At 32.0% G+C, this 12,385-nt stretch overlaps 2 protein-coding genes across 9 annotated transcripts in view; one reads left to right on the top strand and one right to left on the bottom strand.

Annotated features, from left to right (window-relative positions):
* The window catches only part of LOC118198526 (zonadhesin-like), a 314,579-nt gene that overhangs the window by 107,755 nt on the left and 194,439 nt on the right, over positions 1-12,385 (bottom strand). For both annotated transcript variants that reach the window (XM_085809500.1, XM_085809501.1), the window contains exons 36-39: positions 11,531-11,804; positions 8,492-8,668; positions 6,108-6,284; positions 3,124-3,206 (exon numbers count right to left, since the gene is read on the bottom strand). In XM_085809500.1, coding sequence (XP_085665626.1) covers positions 3,124-3,206; positions 6,108-6,284; positions 8,492-8,668; positions 11,531-11,804 — 711 coding nt within the window. The remainder of the gene's footprint in view (positions 1-3,123; positions 3,207-6,107; positions 6,285-8,491; positions 8,669-11,530; positions 11,805-12,385) is intronic.
* Positions 1-12,385, top strand: part of LOC146992913 (general transcription factor II-I repeat domain-containing protein 2-like) — a 285,508-nt gene that overhangs the window by 127,223 nt on the left and 145,900 nt on the right. Inside the window, exon 3 of one of the 7 annotated variants that reach the window (XR_015039096.1) lies at positions 648-2,127. The exons of the other annotated variants lie outside the window; for them this stretch is intronic. The gene's annotated coding sequence lies outside the window, so the exon portion shown is untranslated. Of the gene's footprint in view, positions 1-647; positions 2,128-12,385 lie in introns of those variants that run through there. 7 annotated transcript variants of the gene reach the window in all.

The following is a 12,385-nucleotide window of genomic DNA, read 5'->3' as shown; positions in this document are numbered from 1 at the left end:
TACATACACTGCTGAGACCTGGGCAATGACAGAAAAAGCTAAAAGTATCATTTTTGGTGGCATAAAATGTAACAATATCTGGAGAAGAAGAACTAACTCTGAACTCTATAAATCTTTTAAAGAAATAGATATAGTAAAATACATAAAAATTCAGAGAATTAAATGGGCAGGACACCTGTGCAGAATGGATGAAAATCGAATAACTAAAAAGATTTTCTCGGCCAGACCATTCGGCACCCGAAAAAGATGAAGACCTAGAATTAGATGGCTCGACTGTTTGGAAACAGACTTAAGAATTTTAAAAATAACCAATTGGATGTCCATGGCCAGGGACAGAAGAGCTTGGAATTCGATTCTGAGGAAGGCAAGGGCCCATCCTGGGCTGTCTGGCCATTGAAGAAGATACAAGGGTATAAATACAAGGACAAGCCAAAGTTTTGCACAGTGTACATCGGCTTTATTAGCATCGAACTGATGCTGCAACATGATATATCCAGTAGAAAGTCCGGCACACAACAGGAACAGTTACAAGTAGAAGTGTAGAGTATACCAAAAGTTCACCATTGGTCATACACGTATAGTCTCTCCACACTAACTGTGCAGTTTTCCGGACAACTTAAACGGACTTTGCATCTTTTTTCTTACAGGTGAGGAGGTATCCCAAGCGAAATTGCAAACATCTGCTACGCACTACTGGACGACTGGAATCACATTTTACTGTAGCCTGGAAATTGCATGCTGATAGTTTGTTCTCTTGATGACAAGTACGTATATGCATTGACGCCTGCCCATCGGAGACTGAATTTTCTGTTATGTCAAAAATACTAGGATTGGAAGGACTCAGTGAGATAAAACTTGTTAACTACAGTAATGAATAAAAAAACTTCTTATATCATAACAATAATAAAAATAATTTCAACATATATTATTAACAAAATAACCACAATATCAAATATATATACACAATCCGTAATTTAAATCCAGAAATCGAAAGTAGATGAATAAATCAAGCAACAAGCAGAAACAATCAGTTAAGCGCATTTCTACCGAACCCGTGTAAGGATTATGTTAATTTTTATTAACAGTTAAATTTTGAGTTAAAGTTATTTTCCTATCGATTCTTAACTTCAACTTACACTTCCGGCCAGAATGTAGTTTTAGAATCACGTCTGAATACATAATGAGGAAGAGCGGTATTTAACCGCGAAGTTCTTCGGTCTTAGGGAGAAAGATGCCAGGTATTCTGGCTGCACGCGTCCGCATTTTTAGGCTACTCTATCGTAAGCTATTATTAGGCTCGGCCGTACATTATATCCTTGATAGCTTCGCTGTCTGTTAACGCTAAGGGGCCAACTTTGTTAGAATTTTGATAGCTTCGGCTATATCTCTTTAGTTAAGATTAGTTTAGTATTATTCTTAGTCACTTAAGTTCAAACCGAAGTGTCGGCTTTATTGTACACTCCATAGCGGAGGTTTGTTAAACTTTAGTTGGAACAATAAAGGGCTAGTTTACCCTTCTATCTTGTTGTTTCCTTCACACGAACTCAAGCTATTATTCGCTTATCAGTTCTTAAGATTCTTCACTTCCAACAGTAACTTAGTAATTACAAAGTGAGGAACTCTACACCCGAAAATGACATATTATTAATTCATGCTAAAACGGAAGTTGATGGAAAACTTCTATCTAATTAACTACCTTAAACGCTGTACTTTCGACTCTTAAATAATAATATTTAGGTAGAGAGAGAGGACACAGATAATTTCAACTATGGCCGAGGTTGCAGATGGTGACGGCATTGAGAAACATAACTAAGTAGTTGCAAAGAACTAGCTGTTGTAACGAATCAAGTTATTTCTGGACAAATAATTTCTCAAGCGCATTCTCATTATGAATGACCCATTACAAGGGGTGCAATCTACACCCAATCTTCATCAAATTTTGTACAAAGATACAAAAGTAAGTGTAAAAAAGTTTACATTACAATTATAACATTAAGGTAGGTAAGAGGTGACATGCTAGTTTCATAGAAACAAAGCAAGAATGTGTGTTCGTTTTCAAAAGAAAGTCTGGAAGAGAAGTCAAAACGTTATGATTCTCAAAATTATTTCTATTCGCTTGAATTGACTAAAGCTTTTATGTAAATACTTAAAATAGCAGCGTTATGTAAGATCACATGACATGGATTACTTGGAAGTGACGCAGTTTAGAGAGATTTATTACAAGCAGTTACTATTTCTAGAACAGAGAGGGGAAATGGACAAACTGCAAGAGATTTATGTTTAATCTATGGACATGCATATGGTTGTATCCATTGTCTTACATTCTAGGTCTATCTATTTGCTGGAATTCATAACAGTAAATTCAAACGTTTAAGGCAAAATTTATTTCATTATTTACTTTCAAAATTTACACCAATTGCATTAATTTTTTCTCAACAAAACTCAGAATAAGCAATGATTGTGAAATACCTATTGATATATTTTCATAATTTGAGCTTATAAGGTCTTTCTGCCGCCTTCCTAGCATGCCTTCGTGGTGTGGTGGTCTGCACGCTGGGCGCGTATTCCAAAGGTCCGCGGTTCGATTCCCGGGGAAGGCGTTGCTCATTTTTCATCTTGCCCGCTTCCAAAAAATCCTAATGTCTTTACAAGCTTGTTTACAAATATCTTGACAATGAAGAAAAGAGAACGTGCTTTATTAAAAAGTGTCAGAGCAGCCAATATTTAAGAACGCGTTTGAAAAATCTAATAAATACATCTACACAATTTTATGATGGGAAACTTAAAGAAAAAAGTGCTTATAGTATTATTTTGCATATTTCAGAACATATTCCGTCCCTCTTTTCATGTATATAAGCCAAAATAAGAAATAAGGCCATAATCTAAATAAATTATTTTCCCGTTCTTCTACTATTCTTTCAAAACATTTTTTTGATTAATTCTTTAATTAATTTCTTCGATGTGATACCAGTCAATTAAAAATTAATTTCGTGTTTTTAAAATACTTTTCATTCTATACGAAGCTTTATTTAAAATTTTTACTATATAATTATTGCATTGCTCAAATTACATAAACATTCATACTAAACTCCAAATAATGTTTAAAAAGGTGGTAATCTATACCTGACAGATGCATACTGCACAAGGATCGTGGGGATGAGTGAAAACTTCTCCATCTGTGTACATGTCCTCAAAAAACTGACAATCTGAAAATTAACGTCATAAATATCAATAAAGTACTGAAGTACCATGTTCAGCTACAAAAAGAAACTGCAGTAAAGGTTAAGTTTCCTTTCTCCTTATTGCATGTCTTCTTGATGTGATTAGAAAGCACATTTTGCTAGCATGGTAAAAATTGAATCTTACCGAAGACAGTGCTAATTTTGCTTCTTTCCTGTTTCGAAAATAATCCTAATGACTTTACAAGCGGCACCCGAACTAAATGTTAACGGAAGACAATTCGTTGTCACAGTATTTGCCGACTGCGTCTTCTCCCCAGTCGCGCTATAAGTGGAGGATAATGAAAAGTTTTTATCTTTCCTTATCACCTGCCTTATTGGTATAACTCAAAAAGCACGTTTACGTGACAATCCTTTACCAAAATCTAAATTAGATAATTGAAGTTTGAATTGTCTTACGTTTCGCCGGAATTCTGGAATATGAATAAAAGTTGTTTTTCGAAGTTATATAAAGTCATTCTCCGTTGTCTAGAGATTCAGATTAACAATTTTGATGACGAATGATCTTTTTTTCAAAAACATGCATTACTTAGTGAAGAAATTCAGTGTATGTAACGTACAATGTACAACAGCATGTCAAATTAAATCGTCATCTTGCTTCAAAGTGACGAAACTGAATATGTTTCCAGAGTTTGATTGATTTTTAAATAAAAATATCAGTTAAAAATTTATAATGTATTTCTATAGTTACATTATGGTTATATGTGTTATTGCTTCGTTACTGGTATAATTCCCTTTCGAATTGTTGGTGTAAATCCTCAAATTGCTAATGTAAACCACAGGCTGCGATTATTTGTAAGTTTTCACTGTTTACTTCGTAATTAAGTAAATTTTGACCTTTTATCGGTTGATAAATTGTATAATCAGTGTATAACACAGCAGAAAATTAAATCATCAACACAAAATCATGTAATCAAATCAGCAATAAAACGCTATATCACGTCTAAGCATTCATACAAGCTAGGACATTTACTGCAAAACTTGGAATTAACCGATAAAATGTATATTTAGGTAGTTTAACAAGACTTTCAGATCAAAATATTCATGAACTGATAGGCTTCTAAATAGACTGATAGAATGAATAAAAATAATAAAGCTTTTACATGTTATTATATAACAGAAGACTAAAAACCATGAGGCTATATATATATTTAACCTGACATTTGAAAATGCACATAAAAATTTAGATATTTTGCTGTTGTTGAATTCACATTGTGTTCACGCATTATTTTCTTCTTTAATGTTTGAGACAAAACAGATTTACTAAACGTTATTCAACACCGAAGAGACGAGGAAGAAACGGTAAAAATTATGAGGACCCCGTTCTCTTAAAAAATCCGCTTCGGGCCTTTTTGTTAAAAAAATAATAGCCTACGACTCTCGACTTAGAAGCCAGTTGTTCATTTTATAGGTATAGTTCACTAGCTAAAATAGGTGAGAAGTAAAAAAAAAAAAAAATGAAAAGCCAAGTGAAAACAGTTATTAAGAAGGAAAACTATTTTGGTGAAAACGTTTTGCTCTATGAAATTTAGTTTTATAAATTGTTTTTTTAAATAATACATTTTTAAAATAATACTTTTAATTTTAAATGCATGTTCATTACTTTATAGCAAAGTAACTATTCATCAAGGTGATTTTCGTATTTTATAATATCATACTTAAGGGTCCGCACAATAATCAATATAAGGGTTCGCCCTCAGGGTTCTCTCGATGGCATAACCTTTATTACATCCTTCTACAGGTGGTATCTAAAAGAGTTGTGAAGGACTGTTAACGGCATATTTGTAAAGCTATGGAATATAATTATCACAGGAATATCTTCTTTTATAAGTTAATCCGTTCTTAAGCAACGTTAAGTGCAAACCTACTTCGTAATGGGGTAGTTCGCGAGGTAGGTGTATTTATTAATTCCATTTATGCTTCTCAAATAGTTGTCTGGTAACGACACGCTAGTAGACGATCGTTCCTGAGGTGAGTGAAAAATCTGGACAATTTTCAGCGCTGTGCTTTTTATTTTAATTTTTACTTTTAACAAAATGAATTCATTATTCCATAATTTCATAAAAAGGGAGCTTTTTTTCCTTTGACTGTCTATTTTCTGTGCTTTAAATGATATATATATTTGTAATAATAAAATTCCATAGTCAAGAATACACTTAAAATTCTAACTGTATGTTCTTTTCATTTTTAATGGCGACGTTCTCTTATTTGAAAGTACGTGGAATTAAATCCACAGCCCCGCAGTCAAGTTGTTTTTCCCTCCTTTTTCTACACGTACAGTTATAGAATGTTATGGAAATATTTAAAGCGAACTGGATTGGCTGACGAGGCTGACGTCTTTTCTTGGAAGCTCCTCCTTTCCAGAGGCTATAAAAAAACTCGCAAAAGAATATCGGGGCTTTTTTTAAATGTCACGATGCAGTAAACTTCATACAAAAGTTATTAGTAATTCTTTTTATTTACTCCGGTTATTTGATTTTGTAACTGATATTTCTCCTGAATAATAATAAATGGATCCTTTTTTTCAACTTATCGTCTGATAATTTAAGCTACGACTAAAGCTGGTACATCATATATATATATATGTGTGTGTGTGTAATAGTTTTTATCAAATAATAACGGCATTAGCAGTTGCTTAGACATGTAATATAACATGATAACGTATTAAGTTATAATTTCCTTAGTTGCTCAAAAACAACACGAACGTCAAAGCTGCTCTTGGGAAGAAAGGTTTTAGATTCCTGCTTTAACTTAATCTTTCAAAAACGTCTATCTGCACTAAACGAGATATGAGCAATAAACAAAAACACCTGCCTAGTTATAGACATTCATAATATACAAGCACTTGCATATATAAATAAAGTATACCTGAACAGTAAGGACCCTCACAACAAGCTGAATTAAGAGAATTTGTACAACTTTCTTCAGGACAGCTATGTTCCTCACAAATCACTTGAGAAAACTGGCAAGAACATTTAACACAGGGATCATCCGGGTCCGTAAAATTTTCTCCATGCCTGAAGAAGCCATCTTTAAACATGCAATCTGTCAACAGAAAGAAGCATTTTAAATAAACCTTATGCATTACAATGAAAAATAAAATTTTAACCATAAACTAAAACTAATACTTTTCGATGTGATAGGTATTAAATATCAAAGAATTTCTTTACCATTAGCGCGTTTAACTGGATATGCTAAAACATTTTTTTTTTTTTTTTTAAAAAGAGTCCTTTACAACAAAAAATAATAAGAAGCCCTTTTCATCAAGAGCAAAGAGGAATCTGCCACGATACTTAAAATGTCTCTTTTTATTTATTTCTCTTGAGAAAGGGGAAAATGCTGAATTTTTCCATTTATTAAATATTAATTAACTTATCTTATTAATGCCAGAATATGAATGATTACTTGGAAACAAATTAAAACTCCGCAAGACATAATTCCTTCAGAATTATATTAGACAAACAGGTTTTATGAACTGAATATATTTATTCTATAGAACTCCAAGCTCACTAAATATACTAGGAAAATAGTTAATAATATCACTGATGTCGATAACAAACTTTTGAATTCAGCGATTCAGACAAGCATTTTTCATTGAAGAATATTGTCTCTCTTAAATAAACAGAATGATATTTCATTTTAATACAAGTTTGCACTATCAGATATATCTAGACGAAGCTCATCTTATGTGTCTAGACCAGGGTTCCCAACAAGATTTATATTGATCCACTGGAGAAATTTTAAAGGGTGTTAAATATCATCAAGGGATATACAGCCAGATATGAAACCTCAAATGATAAGCATAATGAAGATGCACTAATTACGAAATAAAATTCTTTATAAAACTGATAATTAATTTTTTATTGATATAAAGCCGTCGTAAAGAAAAAAGTATAAAATGAGTATAAGTAGAAAATACATAAACAATTATCTATTATATTTATTATTATTATTTATTATGGTATATGTTCAATATAGAAAAAGGAAAGGGCAAGAACACAAGAAAACACAATAAAAAATGCCAAGAAGGCAAAACTTCCTTAGAGGATATATTGTTATATACAAGCCCTTTGCAAAATTTAAAAAAAGGCTTTAATGTTCATATCGAAGACAGTGGAAATTTGATTTTGATATTATGAAGAAAGAAGAGTTGATTGCATTGCAGGAGGATGTTCAAGCCCAAGTCTTTTTCAAAACTCATGGGTACGTTCAGTTTTGGAATTTAAAAGTGATCCGAGAGAAATATCTCAAAATGAAAGTTCTTACCAAAAGCAATATTATTGACTTAATCGACTTTTTAATTCAAGTGAATAATTTATTACGGAAAGCAAAACAGGCTGAATACTGTTGAATGAGGTGATTTCGAAATTAAGTTGTGTGCCAGATATTTTTTAAAAAATGCATCAATTCATTAAGCGTGTAAGAACATCACTTTAAACTGAATACTGAAAAGTTTCGCTTTTCCAAGTTCCTTCTCTTGTCGCTATACCGAAATTGTGAAACCAGAAGTTTACTTTAGAAATAAGCCTAATTTATCATATCATCCAAATGTTACAAAAGCGTATCCATATGCAACTTTTTATTTTCGGTTGTCGAAAGTCAGGAATTTGGAATTACGAAAATTGCCAATTATATTAATGTTGGATCTTAATTTAGAAAAGGCGGCATTATTTCATTCAGTATACAAGACATTCACTTTTACGAAAATGCGTGATAAACGGATAACAGGCATGTTTAAGAATTATGTAAATGAAACTATGAAGAAAGTTGTAGTATTTAAGGTTTATCAATCTCATATGTAGAGTTGATTTAATTATTTTCATTATTTTTACCCCAATATTATAACAGTATTTAATTGTGTTAACGGTTAAGACACTTAAACATTCAACAATGATCTTGAGTGACGGAGCATAGACAGAAATTATGAACAAACAATTGAATTAAGATCTCTCTTTGCAGACGGATACCCTAATCAATGAAATGAGCTGCTTTAATGTATTATTAAGTCTACTTTTTATTTTTTTAGAGAACTAAATAGACTGGGAGGTAAGTAACAGTGTCTTTTTTTTTTTTTTTTTTTTTTTAAGATTTAGATAGACTGGTAGGTAATTGGGGTAGATAAGAAGAATTTTAACTGAGAGGTTCTTGTTGAAGCATTTGTTAATCGTGCTAAACTCTCTGGCTGTAACTGGCTGCCTCATTTCATTATAATATAGTAAATAAAAAATACTACACATGTTTATGTGACCCACCTTGACACATTGAGCAACATTGTGTGTTAGCCAGAGCAGGGTCTTTGCATGTTGGAGAATCACAAGACCTCTGCTGACATGCTACGGTTCCACTGTCGCACTGACATTCTCGGCAAGGATTATATGGATCATGGAAGAAGGCATGATTAATGTAATTTTTCTCACCATATGAACAACCTAAAATAAACAAAGTTAAACTTCAACGTTAATCATTAAGCGTTAAAATAAGCAACAAGAAAATCACTATGGAAAGGATGAAAAACAATTAATAACTTGGCTAGCAAAAATTAAAAATAATTTCACAGTATCTGACATAAACGGCCACAAGGGATTTCAAAAGACTTGCAGACTACCTCTTCAACAGTTACCTGGTTGTAGACCCAGTTTAAGAAATGAATCAAATAAAGTAGACATTTTCTATCACTTCAATTTTAGTCATGCGGCAGCTTTCAACAAAAACGTATGGAAATCAAAATTTATAATGTTCTCATTAGTAAAAACTACAAGGAGAAAATTATTTTTAATCACATAAAAGTTTCTCTTCAAAAATCAGCTTTCACAAATTTAAATGCATAGCTTTCAGTTGCAAAAATAATTCCTTGCCGAATGCGGGTATTACGTTATCAATGCATTGCGAGCAAAATTTCGGTCTGCAACGTTACTGTTCTTTGGAAAAATTGCGTTAGATTATAATTCAGATTAAGATAGTATGTATAATTTAAACAAACCCGAATATTGTTGTAGTTTAAAAGGGGAAAACGAAACAAATATGAATTGAAAGGACATTTTATTATTGCTTAATAAGTGCGTGATAAAAACTATTTAACAAAAAAACTAGCGATTATTGATTAAGGCGGTGATTGACGCAAATTTTAAGTCTGTCGGTATACGTATCTTGCTACACATGCAGAGGTTTGAAATGCCTGTCATAAAATATACACTTCTTTCTCCATTTAAGCCAGCCTTTATGGTAAAATCAGACAAGCACTGTGCGTTTTTTAACAATTCGTTTAACATATTTTAAGTTAAAGGCTCTTTATTTTCTTCACTAACACTGGTTTCCCTGTCTGCTGGTGTTACAAGATCACCCAATTATTCATTCGCCATTTCTCGATTCATTCTTTGACTTCTTCCATATCTGAGAAAGCCTTCCCTCTAGTTGTTTTTGCAATTTGTACAATTTCTGTGGCGTATTTTCAGTTCATAGAAATCCTTGAAAACTGTTGATATCGTCTAGCGGTAACTGATGCCAGTAAGTATTCAGTGTTGATAGACGAACGTTGAACGGCGTATGAATGAAATTCTAGCGTTAGATTAATTGAATTGAAACAATTAAGTAAAGCGTATACGTGAAATCGTGTTCCCCAAGGCTTATTAGATGCATACGATTCCAGAAAACTGTGATGTCTCGGACGGTTTTGAGAGTATGTGGATACGTATACTTTGCTGTTCATATCTGGGTCGATAGCTATGCATTTAAAGCTTTAAATGCAGATTTCTAAGGAATATCTTTTACTTCAAAAAAGCACAGTATTTGAAGTAGTTAAACATTTGTAGCAATGCTAATTTTTATATGTTACTATATGATTTGATTCATATGTCATTTAAAATCAATGCAATGAAAGTCACACGAGACATTTTCTAGAGCTAGTTTTACATATTAAAAACTCCCTTTTTTATGATACTTAGTAGGATAAGAAATAAGTTATTAATTGGAATTTCGCTGTTAAATAGTCGTATAAAAATTTAATTTCCATATATTTTAAAAATAAAATGTGTAAATTAATTCTAAGCAAAATTATTCTAGTCTGAAAGCTTACCTTATTTTATTCGTTGCTTTAACACTAACCTTAATTCTGACTGTTGAGAACTGACATTCATTCCTATTCGCCACGTAGCTGAAAAATGACGTCACGAAGGGCTTATAAGCGCGAACAACAGAGGTTTCCCATAGAAAAGGAAAATTAAACAGGTTTTTTTTTTTTTTTTTTTTTTTTTTTTTTTTGTTTGTTCTATACGAAGATGCTTAGGATAGCTAAAGCGAACTATTTGGGTGTTCGCTTTAAGACCACACTCATCTGAAATGTTCTTATTTCCAAACCATCGGCAAAGCCATGGAAATTGCAATTAAGATCAAGTTCCTGTTAGAAAGCTCCTCACCTCTGGTGAGGACATTCCCAGTTACATTCCCATTATTCGTCCTATCCCTTAATACATAAAAAAATCATATTCACAAACTGAACAGTAACTTCTATGATAATATAATCGTAAATAAATCTGTAAATTATGCGAACAATGTCAAATATGAACTCGCTTTTATCTACTGCAGCTTTAAGCCCAACTCACCCTCCTTCTTTAGGGTTCAAGCTTAGAGAACTGAGCACTCAGATTTATTTTTCTCTGAAATTGTTGGAAGCATTTTTCTTCTTCTCGGAAAAAGATTCAGAATTCCGTTTATCGGTTGTTTTCAGCCTTTTAATTATTTGTTTTTTAATATTTACCAAGAAATTCTCCTTATTTAAAGAAGATTTCACATCAGTAAGTTTATTTTATAGATACTTTGTATACAATTATTATTCCTCTCGCGATTATCGAGTGGTGAAGTGAATATGTGAACGGAATAAGCAAATTCAAGCAGTATTCTCCGATTTATTATCTCCGATCCGATGAGTTTATTAATACTATGATATACAGTTCTTAATAATATAATGATAAATACATTTCATTTGTACTTGTTTGTTTGAAATAAAGGATGCTACAATAAAATGAAAAATCATAAAATATGGCAGATTAAAAATTAAAAATCCAGAAAATATAATATAAACACATTGCTAAATTATTTTTGTAATTAGAAGCATTTAAAAGTATTAACCATGAAAAATAAAAATAGTAATTGCATTTAACAGCACAAATTTTGATTTTCTCTTCACATAGCATGTACCGCATAACAGTGCAGGATGCTATATTAATAAACATATTGCTATATTAATATGTATTAGTCACATATTAATATAGCAATATGTTTCGCAATAATCTTACCATCACATGTTTCGCAACAGCTTCCAAACTGAGGATTAGGACATTCTGTGTTCGAGCAAAGTACTGGATGACAGCTGACCATTCCGTCAAGGCAGACACATTCACTACAGGCATTTTCAGGGTCCATGAAGTTCTCCCAAGCCATATAAGTTTTCCCTAGGTAATGGCATTTCATTTCTGGAGGACAAATTGGACAACACAAGCCTTCTAAGACTTCGGGCTCCATACATGGCTGTGAATCGCAAACTACTGTTTCGCAAAAAACAGACCCGTTCTGTTGTAATGAAACAAAATCAAAATTTACAGTCAGTAGTGATATTGTTTGAAAATTACTTTGCTTCTTATTTTCTTAAAAAACAGAGAAACTCTATTTCAATAAAACTCATTATAGAAATTGTGACATTTAAAAGTTCTAAACTTTTATTATAATTAAATAAATGTATTTTCATAGTTTATCAACTCGATTTTGCAGTTAATAAAAAAATTAAATTGCAAATTCTTAAAATTCCTTCTGGAAGTCAGAATTTTTATATAAATCTAAACAGAAAACAGATTTAAGTCTGATTAATTTGAACCCTGAATGGAGGAACAGTTTAACATTAGATTGTCATGGTTTTTATAATATATACATTTTGAGGGAATTTCATGCCGATCCCTTTTCGTCAAGATGAAAAAATATTGTATTGCTACATTTCGAGAAACGCTTATATCAAATTTTAATAATGAATGAAGCGAATGAGGTAATCGTTAAGAGCATGTAAGTATGCTTCAAGGAAAATAAAATTTTAGGGGGAGCAGCTCTTACAGAAAGCATCTGGTCAGGAGTATAAGTACCTTACATTATAAGCTGAGATA

Source organism: Stegodyphus dumicola, chromosome X2 (genome assembly GCF_044657685.1).
Source record: "Stegodyphus dumicola isolate Sdum_Otavi_A_Nest chromosome X2, ASM4465768v1".
Classification (NCBI taxonomy): domain Eukaryota; kingdom Metazoa; phylum Arthropoda; class Arachnida; order Araneae; family Eresidae; genus Stegodyphus; species Stegodyphus dumicola.
The sequence above is the reverse complement of the archived record's forward strand: the minus strand, read 5'-3'. Positions and strand labels throughout refer to the sequence as shown.